The 20,954-nt window shown below is 45.0% G+C and overlaps 1 protein-coding gene across 1 annotated transcript in view; it reads right to left on the reverse strand.

The window, feature by feature from the left end:
- Positions 1 to 8,872, reverse strand: part of PPM1D (protein phosphatase, Mg2+/Mn2+ dependent 1D) — a 41,287-nt gene extending 32,415 nt beyond the window's left edge. The window contains exon 1 of the mRNA XM_058675593.1: positions 8,131 to 8,872. Coding sequence (XP_058531576.1) covers positions 8,131 to 8,602 — 472 coding nt within the window. The 5' untranslated portion in view covers positions 8,603 to 8,872. The remainder of the gene's footprint in view (positions 1 to 8,130) is intronic.
- Between the last annotated feature and the right edge of the window lie 12,082 nt (positions 8,873 to 20,954).

A 20,954-nucleotide genomic window follows, 5' to 3' on the forward strand; every position in this document is an offset into this window, starting at 1 on the left:
GTAATAAACTGCCATTGCTCTGCTTCCAATCAAGATCCCTACTACTAATGAGCCTGGGAAAGCAGTGACTAAAGGCCCAACTGTTTGTGCCCCTATGACCCATATGAGACACCTGGATGGCGTTCCTAGCTCCTGACTTCAGCTCAGCCCCGCCCCAATCACTGCAACCATTTATGTAGTGAACCATCAGAGAATGACCTCTTTCTCTGGAGCACGTGCACATTCTCTCTTACACTGTCTTTCAATTAAACAAATATTTACATAGTAAAATAAAATGTCCTACATTAACATTTTAAAAGGCTGTTAAATTAGTAATCAGGGACCCAGCGCAAAAGCATAGCAGCTGAAGTCCTTGCCTTGAACACACCGGGATGCCACATGGGCGCCAATTCTAGCCCTGGCAGCTCCACTTCCCATCCAGGTCGCTGCCTGTGGCCTGGGAAAGCAGTCAAGGATGGCCCTAAGCCTTGGGACCCTGCACCTGCATGGAAGACCTGGTTTTAAAAAGTTCCTAGCTCCTGGCTTCAGATTGGCTCAGCTCCAGCCATTGTGGTCACTTGGGGAGTGAACCACTGGACAGAAGATCTTCTCCTGTCTGTATATCAGCCTTTCCAATAAAAATAAATAAAACTTTTTAAAAATCAGTAATCTGTTGTGGCCTGGGAAAGCAGTCAAGGATGGCCCAATGCTTTGGGACCCTGCACCTGCGTGGGAAACCTGGAAGAGGATCCTGGTTCCCAGCTTCGGATCGGCGCACATCGGCCCATTGCGGCTCACTTGGGGAGTGAATCATCGGACGGAAGATCTTCCTCTCTGTCTCTCCTCCTCTCTGTATATCTGACTTTGTAATGAAAATAAATAAATCTTTTTTAAAAAAATCAGTAATCTGAAAACTGAAAAGTAAAATCATACAACAGACCGACATAAAAATGCAGTCTGAGGGCCTGGAGTGATGGCTCAATGGCTAAATCCTCAGTTTCCAAGCACGAGGATCCCATAAGGGCGCCAGAATCCCATAAGGGCGCCACCAGTTCATGTATGGGTTGCTCCACTTCCCATTCAGCTCCTTGCTTATGGCCTGCAAAAGCAGTCGAGGATGGCCCAAAGCCTTGGGACCCTGCACCCACACAGGAGACCCAGAAGAGGCTCCTAGCTCCTGGCTTCAGATCGGCTCAGCTTCAGCTGTGCTAACCCTTTGGGGAGTAAACCAGCAGATGGAAGATCTTTCTGTCTCTCCTCTGTAAATCTAACTTTCCAATAAAAATAAATACATATTTTTTAAAAGTTGGACTGGCTACGATGTAATCCCCACCAGCATGAACTGGAATAGGGTGCGAGCCAGGCTATAGCACCCACTGGCAAATGCCTAGGTGACGCAGGCCATACATACCGAACTGGGCCACAGCACCCAATCAGCACACGTGACACACAGGGGAGAGTGGGAGAACCCGGCAGGGGGTCTGCAGGGAGTGTGAGAGCTGGGGTTGGGGACAAACTAGGCCGGACAGGGCTATAACACCTGTTGGCCTGCATGCAAGCTGGATCAGGGACAAACCAGGCTAGGTGAACTGTACCTACTGGTTACATGCATAAGCCAGAGTGGGTGAGGGTTGGTTGGGCTTTGTCGCAGCATCAGCTGGCAGATGCTGGCATGGGGGGGTAACTCTGCAGTACCACCTGGAGAGTACAAGATCCAGGAGTGGGAGTGGGCCCAGTAGGGAAACAACAGGCACCTCCCTCTTGTTTTGCCACTCCCACTGGTGAGCATGAGAACCAGGATTGGGACAGGTATGGCTAGACATAGTGGCACTCAACGGCAGGTGTGTGGGGCTGGTTGGGTTTAACTAGGCTTCAATACCCATTGACAAGTAAAAGCGCTGAAAGAGATGTGGAACAGACAGAACCAGTCTGCTGTACATACTAGTAAGCACAGGAACCAGCCAAAAGGAGGGCATGGTGGGAGTTACGGCAGGTCGCTCTGACTAGACTTCAGCTCCCACTGGTTTGCATGGGGGCTTGAATGTGTGGTGGGCAAGATTGGGCTGGACTGCAACACCCATTAGTTTGCATAGAAGACAGGGCTGGAGACAAGTGACCAGCAATTTCAATTAACAGTGTGCATGTGGGCTGATTTGTGCGACAAACTGCCAGACCCTGTATTGGCTTGCACACACAAGAATTAGGTCTGAAAATAAAATTTAAAAAAAAAATTAGGTCTGGGATCACTTCAGCTGAAGTTTCTTTGGGAAACCACCCCCCCATCTGAACTACTAGACTCAGAACTCCAATCATGGAGGAAATTGCAGGGTCCATGGTCTGATCATGGAATGCATGATCAGTAGCTTAAACAGTGCAGTGGACAGCATGTCCACATGCACATAGATATGGCAGTACATTGGAGCCTGCAGAGGACACCTGGTACCATAACACAGGATGAAGGACAGGACAAATCAATTCCACTAACCCAGCAAAGAGTTGGCAGTGAAACTCTGGGCAAATGGAGACTCTAAGGTAGACTACGTCAGCCAGTGGAATCTGGAGATTTCATTGTGACTGGAGTGGCAAGATTGGCGACAACACAGAACTGTTGAACTATCAAAACCACCTGAGCAGGACCTCGAAGTATGCTCCACGTGGGGGACCCTGAGATGTGTGGAAGGCTGGGTGGGGCTTCTCCCCTTATCTCTACCCTCCCCCCAGATACAGAAAGGAAAAAAAGAGAATGTCAAAACAGTGATCTCACCCTCTAGCCCTTGACCCTTTGCACCCTAATCAAATGTGTAAAAATTATCAAAAATAGATTTTATACAATTAAAAAAATTACTAATAAAATGAACCAAAAAAATAAGCAAAGAGCAATACACACTGCTTGCAGATACAGTGTCCCTGCAATCCATGTGGGAGACCCAGAAGCTCCTGGCTCTGGACTGACCAGCTCTGACATCCTTTCCAGGGGATGCAAGACCTCTCTCACTCCTCCTTTTCCTCTTGCCCTCTCCCTCTCTTTGAGTAACTTCACCTTTCAGATAAGCATATATATACTTCTTTACTTGAAAGAAAGGAAGAATTACATTTTAAAGTTATTATTTGAAAGGCAAGAGTTACACAGATTCTTTCTTCCATTGGTTTTCTCCCTAGAAGGCCATAAGGGCTGGGCTGACTCAGCCCAAAGCCAGGAGCTTGTTCCATGTCTCCCATATGGGTGGCAGGGAACCAAACACTTGGATTATCTTCTGCTCCTTTTCCCAGGCCATTAGCAGGGAGCTGGACTGGAAGTCCAAACCAGCATCCATATGAATGTCAGCACCACAGGAAGCAGATTAATCCACTACACAATGTGGGCCCCAGTCAATCATTTTAGTATATGCGCTACCAAACCAAGCATCAGTCAATCATTTTAAAAACTAATATACTAAGTTAATAAAACTTGCTCATTGAGACCAGCATTGTGGTACAGAAGGTTAAATGTCCACTCACAATCTCCGTATTCCCTATTCAGGCCCCTGTTTAAGTTCCAGCTGCTCTGCTTCAGCTTCCTCTTTACAGAGAGAAGGAGAGACAGAAAAAAAGATTTTACAAGGCTGGAACTGAGCCAACCAATCTGAAGCCAGCAGCCAGGAGCTTCTTCCAGGTCTCCCACACAGGTACAAGATCCCAAGGCTTTCGGCTGTCCTCTACTGCTTTCCCAGGCCATAAGTAAGGAGTTGGAAGGTAAGGGAGAAGCTGGAACACGAATCAGCGCCCATATGGGATCCCAAGTGTGCAAGGCAAGGATTTGGCCACTAGACTATCATGTGAGGCCTGCTTCAGCTTCCTGCTAATGGGCCTGAGAAAACATTAGAGGACAGCCATTAAGTATATGGAAGCCTGCAACTCATGTGGAATACTCAGATGAAGTTTCAACCTCCTGGCTTTGCCCTGGGCTAGTCCCCTCAACTGTTGCAGCCATTTAGGGAAGGAACCAGCAAATAGAAGCACACACACTCCCATTTTCAAATAAACTCATCCTTTAAAAAAAAACACCTGGGGGCCCAGCGGCGTGGCCTAAAAGCCCTGGAATCCCATATGGGCGCCGGTTCTAATCCCGGCAGATCCACTTCCCATCCAGCTCCCTGCTTGTGGCCTGGGAAAGCAGTCGAGGACGGCCCAATGCATTGGGACCCTGCACCCACATGGGAGACCTGGAAGAGGCTCCTGGTTCCCGGCTTCGGATCGGCGCACATCGGCCCGTTGCGGCTCACTTGGGGAGTGAATCATCGGACGGAAGATCTTCCTCTCTGTCTCTCCTCCTCTGTGTATATCTGGCTGTAATAAAAATGAATAAATCGGAAACAAACCAGATGTGCGTCTAAGGAAGAATGGTTAAAAAAATTGTGGTACATCTATTCAATGGAATATTATTCAGCTGTCAAGAACGATATTATTCTATTCAAAACCAGGTGGTCCCAACTAGAAACTATTATGCTCAGCGAAATGAGTCAATCACAAAAGAATAAATACCATATATTCTCTCTCATATAAGAAAGCCAACATGGAAAGGTAGAGTTCATCAAGTGCCCGTGGAGTTCTGATCTAAATATAGATTGCTGCAAGTCAGGTCCCACGGCAAGAGATGGTGAAAATTCTGTTCTAGGCATGTTGGCATTTCATGGATGAAGTAACAGCAGAGTATATTTAGCATGTTGTGAACATGAATATGGCAAATTGGCAGTTTCCGTCAGTTGCTGGCAATAGTTTAGGGTGATGACAAATATTATTTTGATTTTTTTTTGTGTTATTTAGTTATGAGGAAAGTGTATGGTAAGCAGTCCATTTGATGGTTTACTAATTTCCTTGTTGTTGAGAAGTCCGAGTTGATTACGTATTTAATATGATAACCATTTGTGTGCTGTGAATTCCATTAAGAGTTATGTAGGGCAGAGATGATGCTTACTAAATGTACAAAATGGATTGATGAGATTAGCCAGTTAAATCTTTTCACCAGTAAGGCACTCAACAGCCCATGAGATATTTATTAAAAATGTCAAGTAAATCCTCTTATTTTTGTATCATAGTGTCAAATAGCAGTAAAATAAACATGTTAAGATCCTTAATCTACTGCTATGTTTCACTGTAAAATTTACCTTTGTTAAAATTTGCTTCTGTTCAAATTTGTTGAGATCGCACGTAAAAGTATCCTAATATTACTTTGGCTAGTATTTTCTAATTACTGTACAATATTTTGGGAATGCAAATTTTATTTGAATGTCAACTACAAAAAAAAAAAAGAATAAATCTTAAAAAAAAAAAAAATACCTGGGATATTCAAAGGCAGGCACATATGACACCGATTAAGTCAGTCTCCACTTAGATTTCCCACAACTCACACTGGAGTACCTGGTCTTGAGCCCCAGTTTCTCCAGTTCTGATCCAGCTTCCTAACATGTGTCCCTGTGTGACAGCAGAGGACGGCTCAGTGGTTGGGTCCCTGCCACCCACAGAGTTCTTGGCTTCAGCACCATCCAGTCTCGGTTGTTTCAGGGTTTAAGGATTGAACCAGTACATGAAAGATCTCGATTTCTCTCTCCTTCCATTAAATAACTTTTTAAACTTAAAAGAAATAAACACAAATTTTAAAGTACACTGTTTCTGTTTCTTCAAAAACCCTCTCAAAAAGAATTACATGGTTTCTGAGACCAAAAAGTTTGTTAACTGTGTTAAGCCAGTAATTGAACATTACAAAAATATTATAGCATAGCAGGAAAAGCCACTGTCTGAAACACTGGCATCCATATGAGCACCACATTTGTAACCAGCTGCTCAAAAGCAATGGAAGACAACCCGAATATTTGGACTCTCGCCACCCACATGGGAGACCTGGATTAAGCTCCTGGCTCTTGGCTCTTGGCTTTGGCTGGCCCAGCCATGGCCTTTGAAGCCATCTGGCAAATGAACCAGCAGATGGAAAAGTTATGTGTTTCTTTCTCTCTGTATAACTATTTAAAATAAATAAATAAATTTTGAAAAAAAAAGTATAAATGGGAGCCAGTATTGCAGCAGAGAGGGAAAAGCCTCAGCATGAGATGCCAGCATCACACATGGGTACAAGTTCATGTCCTAGCTGCTCCACTTCCAATCTAGCTCCCTGCTAACAGCCTGGGAAAGCATTCCTAAGGAAGGCCCAAGTGCTTAGGCCCCTGCATCCATATGGAAAATGTGGATTAAAGTTCTCTGTACTGGCTGTGGCCTCACTTAGCCCTGGCTGTTGCGGTCACTTGGGGACTGAACCAGTGTATAGAATCTCTCTTTCCTATCTTAAAAAAAAAAAAAAAAGAAAAAGAAAAAGAAAAATCAGGAAAGGATGCTCAATTACAAAAGAAACAGAAGTCTTCACAAACTACAAATAAATTTGGATTTTACATAATGAATGTTTTTGTTTCAATTTTTTTTCCAGGGGAAAGAATCCAAGAAAACACAGTATTTCAGCATGTCCTGAGAAAAGGTATGTAGATTAATGTGAGAAAACAGGGGAAACTGGTATTATTTAACAGGGAGGCTGAATCTGGACCAGAAAAGGTTTGGCCTATAGAATAACAGAGTCTAAAACTACCTTTAAAAAAAAAAAAATGAAGGGGCACTCAAGAATCTGAGATACTTCTTCTAAAATGAATGCTCAAGTGACAGTTTATTTGAATTCCTCAAATTCGTATTATTGCAAATCTACTGCAAAATAAGCAAGACTAAACAGGTCTTTGTGTCTAATTTTCCTTGCTTGCCACTTCCAGTTCCTCTGCATTCAACAATCCGACATATTTGTAGAAAACACCACAGTGCCTTTAGCTCTACCCTCCCTACAACAAAAAAACAAAATAAATCCTGAATAGGGTTGCCTGGGATTGGATGGGAACCGCCTCCAATGTGCCTACTGGTTGATCTCTAAGTCAATCAAGGAATTCTTGGCAAAAAGCCAAGCAAATGGAAAACAGACTTTGAAACCAGCTAATCTACAACTCTAACAATACCTTTATTAAAATGTTCTGTATTTGACAACTGTTTAACATTCTTCTCTATGTCTGCCTTATCAGTGGGAGCAAAGCAACTCTGATGTGTTCCCATGAATGATTTTTTGAAATGAAAAGTATTATTTTTTTTTCTAACAAAGATACATGTCATTTATCCACGGCAAGAGATAAACAACTATAACCCGTCCAGGCAACAACTATAACCCGTCCAGGCAACAGCAACACTAGTTGCCTTAGAAAACATTCAAAACTTCTTTTGAAATAGCAACCACAAACGACAATTAAGCTGAATTTTTAGAAATTACAATCTTCCTAACCAGTTGGTACATATAACTCCTCTCCTTATCTTTTGCCACTTGAATAGGTATAAATTTCTAAGTGTTTTTACCACAGCAGGAACTGTTGAGTGATTTATGAGTGCAATTAGCTTCCATCAAAGGGGAGGGGGAACCCCTAGCGGAAGTTAGCACATCCCTAACTTGGGGCCAATTCAAGAGGTAACAACTCACTCCGCGCTTTTACTTTTGAGCAGGACAGACGTACGTGTGGTCCTAAAACACTACAGGATTCCCAGCAGACAATCCCTTCCCAATCCCAGCCCTTCTAGAGGAGCCGCCCCTTCGCCCCACTCAGCCAGCCGGGGTCCCTCAGGAGAACTAACGCCACCGGGAGGAGGCAATCGAGTGGGGGCGAGAGACACATTCTTCAAAAGCAAAAATCATGACAGATTCTAACGAAACCCTCCCATTTCTTTATCAGCCCCCTCTGCCTCCCTCTGGCCCAAACAGCAACGTGTGTCTTACCACTTGCCTCTGACCCAAATCTGGCGCCAGGTTTCAAACATTTTGTCGCCGACTGCCACCAAAATGAGGACCCCCAAGGCTGAGGGCTGCTTCTGTCCCCCTCCTGATGGGGGACAGAAGGGAGGCCACCGGGAAGGGAGGCCACCGGGAAGTGCGCCCAACGCCCGAGAGGTCTCAATTTTACTCCTCGGCCGCGCTCTCCAAGCCGGCGGCTCGCACGGGACCGCCCGGGTAAGAAAAAAAAAATCTCCCCAACCATCCCGGAGGGGAGAGATGAAAAGGGAAGAAGAGGGAAAGCCGGCGCCCCAGCAAGCCAGGGAACTTACCCAGTTTCTTCCACATGGCGAGGTGACAAGCGAGGAAGCCTTTGCGGATGGCAGCGCAAACCTTCGCCGGCTCGGATGAGGTGAAACCCTTCTGCTTCTTGATGAAACCCCACAAGTGCTCCCGGGCAAACTGCGCCGCTTCTCGCCCGCCGTGCCCGTCGCACACGGCGAAAAAAGCCACCGAGGAACGGCGGCGGCAGCAACGACCGGGAGCCGGGGAGGCCCCGGCGTCGCCGGCGCGGTCGCGAGCTTCTCGGGCTGCCACCGCCGGGCCTTTCCCGGAGACTTCGCGGCCAGGAAGAGCGCTCGCTGACGGCTGAGGAGGCGACGGCTGCGAGAAGGACCGCCGCGGCGAGGGTTTCTCCTCAGCCGTCGGCTCGGGCTCCACCACGATCTGAGTAACGTCCTCCATGTACTTCCTCCCGCCCTGGTCAGAGAAGACGCTCACTCCCAGCGAGTACAGCCCCGCCATGGCCGGGCTGGCCGGGCTGGCCGGGCTCCCGCCGGTCCCCACGCAGCCCGCCGAATCCAGCGGCGGGAGACACACTCGGCGCTCGCCAGCCAACTATTGTTTATCTTCGACGACGCCGAGAGGGGGGAGGGGGCGGTCCCGGAGGAGTGGGGGGGCGCGCGATGTCGGGACTTGTCCGCGAGAGCTGGGCCGGAGCGCTGAGGAGAGCGGTGCCGAGCAGCTGCGCCTGCGCGCTGCGCCTCCCTCACTCCCGCCCCGCCCGCTGCCTTCCTCGCCCGCGCGCGCGCCCACCTCACAAATCAGGCGTTCTCACCGACTGTCGTCACTCGGCTCTGGGCTCCCGACCAATCCGGAGTCGAATGCGGCGCACCCGCCCCTCCGCCTGGCAACGGCCGCGCTCCTTCCGCTCGCCGCGGTGCCCGCCGCCCTTCGCGAACTGGCTGGCTCGCCGCTGGCCCCGGGTGTGTTCCGCTGTCCTTGAGAGCTTAACCGGGCAGTTGGGGTCCTTGGGGTCGTCATGCGGCCTCTTACCCCCTCCCTCCCCGCGCATCCCGTGGCTCGTCTTTCAGAGATAGCGGGATATGCTCAGGCCTTCTGCGAATATGAATAATGGGATTTGAAGATGGGGTCTTGTACCGTCCACTCCTGGAAGTGAAATGGCGGGAAACCTCTCTTCGAAGGTTGTGAACAGTTTGAGTGGAATTTCCGGCCGGGAATTGGCGCTGGGGGAAATTGACTCATATTGAATTTAAGAGAACTTCAATTCCCATCGTCACAGAACTACCTATGCCAGAAACACAAAAGGCTCTATTTTAACTAATTATTAACAGATTATCTCAGCTTTTGTTAACGCAGCGCTTTTGCTGACCAGCCCTGGATACAACGTTTGGTTCCTGCAGTGTCCTTCCAGGCACTTGAAGATAGTTTATACAAACTGCCTTGGTTATCGCCCCCTGCCTCTCCCAGTAGGTCACGAAGAGCTTAGGAAAAAAAAAAAAGTTGCAGAAAATTAAAATAAACCTTAGTGGGCAAATGTTTTTGCAGTGAAACAGTTAAATGCTCTTTTCCTTTCTTTCACCACTTCATCATCAATTCTCATAAGGGCATTGCCCTGAAGCCTGTGGGACTGGTAACGGAGTAAGACCAGTACAGAACTGGGACTGTAAGTGCAAAAAGCAAACAAAAACAAAACATATATACCAGTAAAACAAAATTAGCTCAAGTCAATGAAAATATAGTAAAACTATCCCTGCCCAAAATAAACTAGATCAGATGCTCCAGAGTATGAAAATGGATGAGGGGGGCAGGGAGGGGGCAGTAAGCTCCCTGTTTGTGACCTGGGAAAGCAGTTGAGGACAGCCTAAAACCTTGGGACCCGCATGGGCTCCAGGTTCCTGGCTTCAAATCTGCACAGCTCTGGATGTTATGGCCACTTGGGGAGTGAACCAATGCACAGAATATCTTCCTGTCTTTTGAAAAAATGAATGGGGGAAATTCCAGCTTGTATTGAGAAGTGACATAACCTTTATGCTACATATGGTACCAACCCCATAAGTAAATCTTTTTCAGAAAGTGTTTTTGTAAATCTTTTAATTTTTCTTTTGCACATTAAAAAAAATATTTTGAAAGGCAGAGTTACAGAGAGGGGGAGACAAAGTGCTCTTCCATCTATTGATTTTCTCCCTGAATGGCTACAAATTTGGGCTGAGTCAGGTCAAAGCCAGGAAACTGCAGTTTCATCCTGGTCTCCCATATTGAGTGCAAGGACTCAAACATTTGGGCTAATTTCTGCTTCTCTCAAGTACATTAACCACCAGTGAGATCAGAAGTGGAGTAGCTGGAACTCGAACCGAACCTGTGCTCACATGAAGCAACAGTGTCAGAGGTAGCAGCTTTATCCATTTAATCATAATGCTGCCCCCTCACTTCTTAATTTGTTTTGTTAATTAATTGACTTAATGTTTTGTTTAGAGATTACAATAGACATCAATGAATGAGAAAATTCCCAGTTCTCCTGAAGCCTATGTTCCAACTGGGAAAGTGAAACAATGAGCAAAGAGGTAAAAAATGGTGAGATAGGACAGAGATAAGTCCTTTGCAGAAAAAGAGTCATGTGATAGAAAGAGTCACGCAGTTACATCATGCTAGATGCTTGGGAAATATCTGACAGATCTGTGCAGCAAGAATCCAGCCTTGTAAAGCCGCTGGGGGTGGGAGAAGCACATTCCAAAGAGAAAGAGGAGTTAATGCAGAAAACCCTAAGGCTTTGGTGTGCTCCAGAAACAAAAAGAAAGGTTAGCAAGCACAAAGGGAATTACATATTAATAAAAGTAATTTTTGTTTCTTTTTTTTTTTAAAGATTTTGTTTTATTGGAAAGTCAGATATACAGAGAAGAGGAGAGACAGAGAACAAAATCTTTTGTCTTCTAATTCACTCCCAAAGTGCCCCAACAGCCAGAGCCAAGCTAATCCAGAGCCAGGAGCCAGGAGCTTCTTCCAGATGTGCCATGTGAGTACAGAGTCCCAAGGCTTTGGGCCGTCCTTGACTGCTTTCCCAGATTACAAGCAGGGAGCTAGATGGGAAGCAGGACCGCTGGGATTAGAACCAGTGCCCATATGGGATCCTGGCGCATGCAAGGTGAGGACTTCAGCCACTAGGCTAGGAGGAGAGTCAGAGAGGAAGATCTTCCATCCAATGATTCACTCCCTAAGTGAGCACAACGGCCTGTGCTGCATGGACCCAAACCCAGAAGCCAGGAACCTCCTCCAGGTCTCCCATGCGGGTGCAGGGTCCCAAGGCTTTTGGGCCATCCTCAACTGCTTTCCCAGGCCACAAGCAGGGAGCTGAATGGGAAGTGGAGCTGCTGGGATTAGAATCTGCTCCCATATGGGGTCCTGGCGCATTCAAGGCAAGGACTTTAGCTACTGGCCACCACGCTGGGCCCTGTTCTGACATTTTTAAAGTAGAATAAGTACACAAAACAGCATATGAATTTTCTCCATATAGAATCATTCTGGGTGTTGTAACTTTCCTGACCTCACAATTAAATCTCACAGTAGTGTCCCCCATATCTAACTGAAAAATTGATTTGCCCTTTTCAAGTTTTTCACCAAAAAATACAGCTAGAGTTCACAGGGAGAGTTATTTTTTCTCCCCTTGTGTTTGATCATGTTACATAACATTTAATTAAATACATAATTAAAACAAGAATAACTGGAACAAACAGGTTTGTGAACAAGCATTGACTCAGTATGTAGGAGTAATAATGTGCGTGTGAAGTTTAAGTCTGTCAACAAGGACTCAGCATGCTCTGAGATGTAGTATTGTTATTACCTTCATTTTTCAAAAAAGATTTATTTATTCTTATTGGAAATACAGATTTACATAGGGAAGGACAGACAGAAAGATCCTTCATCCCCATTGATTCACTCCCAAAGTGAATCAATGAGCTGAGCTGATCCAAAGGCAAATGCCAGGAGCTTCATTCAGGTCTCCCACATGGGTGCAGGATCCCAAGGCTTTGGGCTGTATTCTGCGGGCCACAAGCAAGGAGCTGGAGCAGAAGTGGAGTAGCTGGGACATAAATGGTGCCCATATAAAATTCCAGAACTTGGAGGTGGAGAATTAACTAATTGAGCCATCACACCAAGCCCTACTTAAACTTTTCAATTTATTTGAGATATAGAAAGAGAAACTCAGAGTAGAGGGTGCTCCTGTCTGCTGGTTTATTCCCCAGCTGTCCTAGTCTGCCCTAAGGCTGTGGCTGGACTAAGCTTGGAACTCAATGAGTCTCCCACAGGGTGATCAGATATTCAGTCACTTGAGGTATCACCTCTGCCTCTCAGTGTGTGTTAGCAAAACCTGGAGTCAGGAACCGGAGCTGGGTATCAAACTCAGGTACTCCATTGTAGAATCCAAGTTTCTTAACTGTTGTCTTTTTAAAAATGTATTTATTTTATTTTATTTTTAATATTGTTTACATAACTGAGAGGGATGCATGCCCATGTGGGCCTTTAGTTAGGGTAGGGAAGGTCAGGTACAGAGGAAGGTGGGTGGGATATATGTTTCAGTCTTTTTATTTTCTCCTGTGTTCCAAGAGGAGGGAGAGGGCCACTCCTTGCTGTCAAACTACATAAGCACCCAGGGATGTCCTTTAATGATGCCCTAGAGACCCTGATGTGGAGAATAGTATTCCAAGCGTACTACTCAAGTGGTTCTGATAGTTCTGAGAAGTTGTTGGCTTCATTGTACCAGGTTGAGAAAAATCTTTCCCAGGTCTGTGGCTGACCAAGTTCACCTTAGTGCATCTACTGACCCAGGAGCATGCTGCAAAACTTAGCCAGGAGAATTGTTTAACCTGTTCTGCTTTCCATCCTCTGACAAGGCAGTTGACATCCCTGCTGGCCTAGATGAACTGGCTGTCATGTCCCCCATGTGCTTCTGGGCATGCAGTCCACTGCGCAGGCATCAGCAACTAAGAAAGTACTCCAAAATTGGGTGACATATCCTATGATTTTCCCCTATGGCCAGAGTCTGAGTCTAGTGGTCTAACTGGGGAGTCCCCTGAGAAACCTCACCTGGAGTGACCTCAGACTTGACTCTTCTGTGCACCAGTCAATGCAGAATCAGGTGCGGTCTGTCATCTGCATCAATCAAGGCGTATACCGATGGCTGCAGCTTGTTAAGCCCCATATCTCACAGGAACTGAGCTAGTGTTTCCCAGGCAGGAAAGTTTCCCCTCTCTAATGGAGCTCCTGGAAGAGACACTCTTTTTTAAGACTTTGTGTTTAATGGGTGTACAGCTGGGACTGCTACAGCCATTTTGCTACCAGAAAGGGAATCAATCTGAAGATGAAGCTGATATAGAAAGGAATTCAATCTGGAAGCAAGGTTCTGGTATCTGTATTTAAACTTGGAATAAAGACATCATCATCCCTGAACTTTCCAGTTCTTAACCAACAGTCATTTCCTTTCCTAATGAAACCAGCTTGCCTTGAATTTTTCTTCACTTGCAACATAATCTTCAATGACCCAGATAGAAATCTGGTCCTCCTCACTAAGCAGTTACAGATGGCCTGTTACTCGTCTCCTTGGTCTTGCTTGGTTTGACTCTGAACTATCCTGCATTTTTCTGATTTGCAGTGTTGCTGTCATCCTAGATGGTCTGATCTGTGATTCTTCTATTGTTTTTTGATGTCTCCTAGTTTTATTTATGCATTAATTCAGAATACAGATTTGTTTGTTTTTAATTTAATTTATTTTAAAGGCAGAGCTACAGAGAGATAAGGAAAATCAGAGAAAGAAGTTTTCTCTTTCCTGGTTTACTCCCCACATGACTACAAAAGCCAAATTCGGGCTTGACCAAAGCCAGGAGCTAGGAATTCAATCCTGGTGTCCTACATGGGATACAAAGACCCAAGTGCTTGGGCCATGTTCCATTGCATTAGCAGGTAGGTGAATGAGAAAGGAATGGGTAACACTCAAGCCAGTATTCTGATATGTGATACTGGACTTGCAAATGACAGCTTAACCTACTGCACAACAATGCTGATCCCAGAGCACACTTTTACGTTTTGAGAGTTTATTGATTTCTTTGTAAAAGGAAATTATTTCTGTGTGTTTACTGGTTTTCCACAAATAGTATTACTTTATGACCCTTCCCTCCTAAGGACAATTGAATTTACACCTCAAGAAAATGATGTTTAAGGAAGTAATCTTTTAATACCCAGCTTTTGGGCCCGGTGCCATGGCCTAGTGGCTACAGTCCTCACCTTGAACGTGCCAGGATCCCATATGAGAACCGGTTCTAATCCCAGCAGCTCCACTTCCCATCCAGCTCCCTGCTTGTGGCCTGGAAAAGCAGGTGAGGACAGCCCAGAGCATTGGGATCCTGCACCTGCATGGGAGACCTGGAGGAGGTTCCTGGTTCCCGGAGGATCGGAGCAGCACCGGCTGTTACGGTCACTTGGGGAGTGAATTATCGGACGGAAGATCTTCCTCTCTGTCTCTCCTCCTCTGTGTATATCTGACTTTCCAATAAAAATAAATAAATCTTTAAAAAAAATACTCAGCTTTTTTGGTTCAGAAACCTCGCTGGTACTTGAAGATACAAAATATATAGCCAATTTTTTCTATACAGTGATGTGATAAAGATTTTAATAACTATCAAGAAGACAGATATAAGGATATTCATTATTTTGAAATATCAAACAGAACAATGGTTAAACAGAAAATATGATACATTCATATGACTACAATAATGGAAGGAATGTTCTTTTAGGAACAATATGACAGACCTTGGTTGATTTGCTTATCAGTCATTCCTGGATTCTTTCCCCATTTGCTACCTTCTCTCTGGAGGCTGAATCTCCTAACTATCCTCTTTCCTGAACAGAGGCCACACGAGAATCAGTGAGGTATAAACAGAAGTTTGTTGGAGTATTTTGGAGACAAACGCACCTGGCACTGCTTTATCCCCCTGCTTACAACTCTGAAGGAAAGTGCCAGAAGTACAGAGATTCTGGCCCCAACATTACTGAGCAACAGAGAAAACCCCAATAGCCATTCATCTCCAGATTACTTGTTTTGTGGGGAAAAATCTGCCTTGCATAAGTCACTCTAGTTTCTGTTTGTTATTCTCAGGCAGAAGCATTCCTAACTGGTACAGTTGGTTAACATGGAAACAAATGATACGAAAGGAACAATGCTAAAAGCATGAATTGATGCGGTGAAACATACAGTTTATGTCAGTTTCATGCATGTTCAAAAGGATTAGTTCATATTACTAAAATAATATAGCATGAAAAGGTATACATAAGACAATGTGTTGGGCCCAGTATGGTGGCCTAGCGGCTAAAGTCCTCCCCTTGAACACACTGGGATCCCATATGGGCGCCAGTTCTAATCTCAGCAGCCCTGCTTCCCATCCAGCTCCCTTCTTGTTTGTGCCTGGGAAAGCAGTCAAGGATGGCCCAAAGTCTTGGGACCCTGCACCCGTGTGCGAGACCTGAGGAACTCCTGGCTCCTGGCTTTGGATCAACGCAGCTCCGGTCATAGTAGTCACTTGGGGAGTGAATCATCTGACAGAAGCTCTCCCTCTCTGTCTCTCCTCCTCTCTATATATATAATCTGCCTTTCTAATAAAAATAAATAAATCTTAAAAAAGGACAATGTATGTAAAATTTAAAACTACTGGAAAAATACAAAGAAACATGCTAATTGTTGCTGTGTGGACAGGTTATAGGTAATGGGACTCTCAGGTGTGGAGTAAGAGGCAAAAGGTATCAAATCTATCTGTAACTTTTTCATTTTTTTTATCATTTATGTCAAACCATATGGGAAACCTTAATGGTGTTCCTAGTTTTTGGTGCGGCCCTGGCCCAGCCCAGGCTGTCACAAGCTTTTAGGAAGTAAACCAGTGGTTGGAAGATCTTTTTCTCTCTGTATCCATCAATCTCACTATTGTTCTACCTTTCAGTGGAATAAATATGAATTTTTTAAAGTTTCAAAGAAGAAAAACAGTGATTGTACAGGCTGTCTAGGGAACTAAAGAAAAACTAATCCAGATAGTGAATCTACAAGTAGATTGTGCTGTGCCTTGCTCTCTCTGCACAATGGGTCTCCCAGAGTCAATGGAATTCCCTCAGATACTTGACTGTAACATGGGTGTCTTATTTTTTGGGCCAATCTGAGAAGTAAGACCACCAGCCTTCAATTCATACCTGAACTTCATTCAAAATGAAGAGGTATTAGAAGAGTAGAAATAATTTTGGGGGGCCTGATGCGGTGGCCTAGCAACTAAAGACCTCACCTTCAATGCGCGGAAACCCACATGGGCGCTGGTTCTAAAACCGGCAGCTCCACTTCCCATCCAGCTCCCTGCTTGTGGCTGGGAAAGCAGTTGAGGACAGCCCAAAGCCTTGGGACCCTGTACCTGCATGGGAGACCCAGAAGAGGTTCCTGGCTCTGGCTATCTTGGCCCTTGGAGAGTGAACCAGTGGGCAGAAAATCTTTCTCTATATATCTCCTTTTTGCTGTAAATCTGCCTTTCCAACAAAAATAAATTTAAAAAAAGAAATAAGAAAAGGAATTTGTTGTACAGACACAGGGGTATCTCATGGAACTAGAGGGCAGGAAGCCCAGGTAAGATTAATAAGAAGTTTGGTCAGGGACTTATAAGGAACCAAAGCAATTTTTCATTTTTATCTTTCTAGTAACATAAAGGATCCCATCTAGGCTTTGCCCAGCAGAGTAGGTTTTGCATGTTCATCAGCACACATGCACTCAGTAAATATTTATTGAGCACTTACCATGGACCAGTACTACTTCTGCACTGATAATAGAAAGTAGAATTGGACAAAAACACATGTCTGTGAGTCTCAAGTCTACATGGCCTTCAATCGCAGGGATCCATCATTTTTAGATTTCATGTGTCTCTTTTTCAATTCTAATGTTCCGCAGGAGAAAGCAGAAGTCTTCAAATCCCTACTTACAGATAGCCTCTTATCAGTAGAGGGCACTATTGAGCCTCAGGTGCAATGAAGAGGTTTTAGGATTCCAGCACATACCTATTTGCTGGCATTTGTTTGTTTGACAGAGAGAGAAAACCAGAGACCTACTGTTCACTGACTCACTTCCCAGATAGAAGAGCAGGGCTGAGCCTGCTCAAAGCAGGAGTTAGGAACTCAATCACCACCATTGTGGCAGGCCTGAAGGAGCTCTTGGTTCTTGGCTTCGGAGCAGCTCAGCTTCAGCGATTGTGGCTGCTTGGGGAGTGAATCACAGTATGGAAGATCTTTCTCTTTGTATCTCCTTCTTTCTGTACATCTGCCTTTCCAATAATAATAACAATAATAAATAAATAAATAAATCTATTTTTAAAAGAGTCAGATTGGAAAGTCATATATATAAAGAGAGGAGGAGAGACAGAGAGAAATATCTTTTGTCTGATGATTCACTCCCCAAGTAACCGCAACTGCTGGTGCTGCGCCGATCCGAAGCCAGGAGCCAGGAACTCTTCCAGGTCTCCCATGTGAGTGCAGGGCCCCAAGGCATTGGGCTGTCCTCAACTGTTTTCCCAGGCCACAAGCAGGGAGCTGGATGGGAAGTGGAGCTGCTGGGATTAGAACCAGGGCCCATATGGGATCCCGGGGCGCGTTCATGGCAAAGATTTTAGTTGCTAGGCCATGGTGCCAGGCCCAATAAATGAATCTTACAAAAAAAAAAAAAAAAAAAAGAATATTTGCCACAAACTCAAATGCCAGAAGCACTTACTCATACAGAAGGTCTTTACTCAGCACAGAGGAAGGTGGTCCCAGGAAGAGGGAACACTCAAGGGAGCATGCTTTTTTGGCAAGGGGACAAGTTTTAGGCACATTGGACCATGAGGGACTGGCAGATAAGGCTGGGGGTATGATACAACAGTGGATGATGAGGATTTAGTAAGGTGAGGATTTAGCCACTGAGGCATCATGCTCGGCCTATTAATAGAACTTAAAATTTTTAAATAAAAATAATAATTTTAGGGCCCGGCGGCATGGCCTAGCAGCTAAAGTCCTTGCCTTGAGCACGCCGGGATCCTATATAGGCGCCGGTTCTAATCCTGGCTGCTCCAATTCCCATCCAGCTCCCTGCTTGTGGCCTGGGCAAGCAATAGAGGATGGCCCGATGCCTTGGGACCCTGCACCCACGTGGGAGACCTGGAGGAGGTTCCAGGTTCCCGGCTTCGGATCGGCGCAGCACCTGCTATTGTGTTCACTTGGGGAGTGAATCATCGGACGGAAGATCTTCCTCTCTGTCTCTCCTCCTCTCTGTATATCTGACTTTGTAATAAAAATAAATCTTTGAAATAATAATAATAATAATAATTTTAATACAAATCTATTTTTTATTATTGTGTTTGGGTTGGACAAAACAGGAAAACATGAAATACTTTTCAGGTAAACATGTAGGAGACCTGATTCGCATTATGTTAGGGAACAAGTCTGCCTGGAGATCAATTTCCAGAACAGAAAGTGAAAAACTGAATTTGCTCTTCCACAAAAGCAATGAAAACACAAGCAAAATAACTGAAAACAACCATCTTAAAACTTTGTAGATTTACCAAATCCAAAGAACAAACAAAATAGTCTATTCAAAACTATTAAACTTTGGTAGGAATATTGATCTGGGAGGTTTTAACCTGGGAATGGAATGTTCTTTCTGTTTGCTTTCCATCCTCTGTTCAGTAGTAACAGTGGCAAAATGCCAGCAATCTCATAAGCAGTGGAGAGGACTGACTTGTAGAACACGATCAATACTTCACTCTGACTTCTAGTACTAGGAAACGTCTCTCTTTTTCCAGGTCTGTAACTCTTATTTAACAAAGGACTCAGTTTACCTGAAAAACAAAAAACAAAAACAAAAAACCACCCTTTCCCCAGGGTATTATCAAAGTTGTAACCAAGTGATGCAACATTGAAGTTGCCCAAGGCAGTGTTTCCAGTTAGGAAAAGGAAGAACAGGCCGGAAATCAAACATTGGAGATTTCAAAAATCTTAGGGAACTTTGAAAAGCATTGGCTTACTTGCTTTCTTACTTACCTTTCTTTCTCTCTCTCTTTTTCTTTTTCTTCCTTTCTAGAAAGAAGTGAGAGATTTTTGAAAGTTACTCATTTTTTTAAAGGCAGATTCCCAGAGAGAAGACGAAACAAAAAGATCTTCCGTTCACTAGTTCACTGCCCAAATGGCCACTAGAGCCAAACCCAAGAGCCTCTTCCAAGTTTCTCATATGAGTGTAGATCTCCAAGGACTTTGGCCTTCCTCCACTGCTTTCCCAACTCACAAGCGGGGAGCTGGATTAGAAGTGGAGTACCTGGGACATGAACCCATTCCCACATGGGATGCCATTGCTTGAAGGTAGATGGTTAGTCTGTTGAGCCATGGCACTGGCCTCAAGTTTCAGCACTGTCTGTGAAATCTAAATGGCTGTGTGAAAGCACAGGCTGTGCTCATGACAAGAGATATAGGACTCATGAACCCCTAGCTGACCCCAAGCATTTGTCTGAGGAGAAAATAAAAGTCAAGGCTGTCTTTGCCACTGCCTGAAGTATGAAGCCCAGCCTTCCCACACAGACTCCTTTAGCCAAGGATACAAGACATTCAAGACAAGACATTGAAAGGACTCTTCAGACTGATTATTGGCTGGTCTAGGAATCCAAGCTTGAAAACTAACAAAAACATTTGCAAAAAGAGAATGTAGTTGCCATGTTCCAACTGATGAGAATCCTGGGAACTTTCTCTGTTCTGGTCCATGACAAATTAAGGGGCAGATAAACAGATTGAGAAGATGATTTTTAGCAGGAAAGTTTTATTGAAAAGAGCAGAAGGATTGAAAGAACAGAGGGAAAACAGCTGGGAAGGGCTTTGTCAGCAGGAAAACAGTGTTGACATAAAATGAGCTGGGGTTTTATGCCCACTGGAAAGTTTGTCCAAGGTCCTTCAGGGAAAGTGTCTCTTGTGTGGTGAGCTCAGCCTGCCTTCTTATCTCTCATTCCTCCCATTTGGCTATGACTGCTTACAAGAAAGAGAACAGTTTGGGTTGGGGGTGGGGAGCTGTGTGGGGAGGGAGTTGTTTGTTTTCACAGACTGGCCACTGAAAACTCCAGCCACCTACCCTTCTTTGTGGCCTTGGTGAGACAGTCTGCCTTTCTCCTGAGCAATTCATGAAAAGTATGTGCCTTTTTTTTATTATTATCACACTGGCTTTGTAGCTGAAAGTGGTTTCTTAGCTCGTTTTTTTTTTTCTTTCCTTCAGTCAGATTCTTTAATTAATTTAAAGGAGGAGTTATAGTTTTTTGAAACTTTAGTCTGTAATAAATGCTACTTAAATTTTTCAATTGCTGGAGAGGATTCTGTGTTGACATTTTTAAGTCACAATTTTTGTACACAAAAAGGAGCACTGTGCATCGAATGCCCAGTTACCACCACCTGACTTTAGTCATGATTAAGTTCTGTTGAGTTCTATCCGTTCTTTATAATACAGATATGCCTTGGGCCCAGTGGCGTGGCCTAACAGCTAAAGTCCTCGCCTTGAGCACCCTGGGATCCCATAGGGGCGCCGGTTCTAATCCCAGCAGCTCCACTTCCCATCCAGCTTCCTGCCTGTGGCCTGGGAAAGCAGTCGAGGACAGCCCAAAGCCTTGGGACCCTGCACCCGCGTGGGAGACCTGGAAGAGGTTCCTGGTTCCCGGCGGATAGGCTCAGCACCGGCCGTTGCAGTAACTTCGGGAGTGAATCATCAGACGGAAGATCTTCTTCTCTGTCTCTCCTCCTCTCTGTATATCTGACTTTGTAATAAAATAAATAAATCTTT

This window comes from Ochotona princeps, chromosome 17 (genome assembly GCF_030435755.1).
Source record: "Ochotona princeps isolate mOchPri1 chromosome 17, mOchPri1.hap1, whole genome shotgun sequence".
Lineage (NCBI taxonomy): Eukaryota > Metazoa > Chordata > Mammalia > Lagomorpha > Ochotonidae > Ochotona > Ochotona princeps.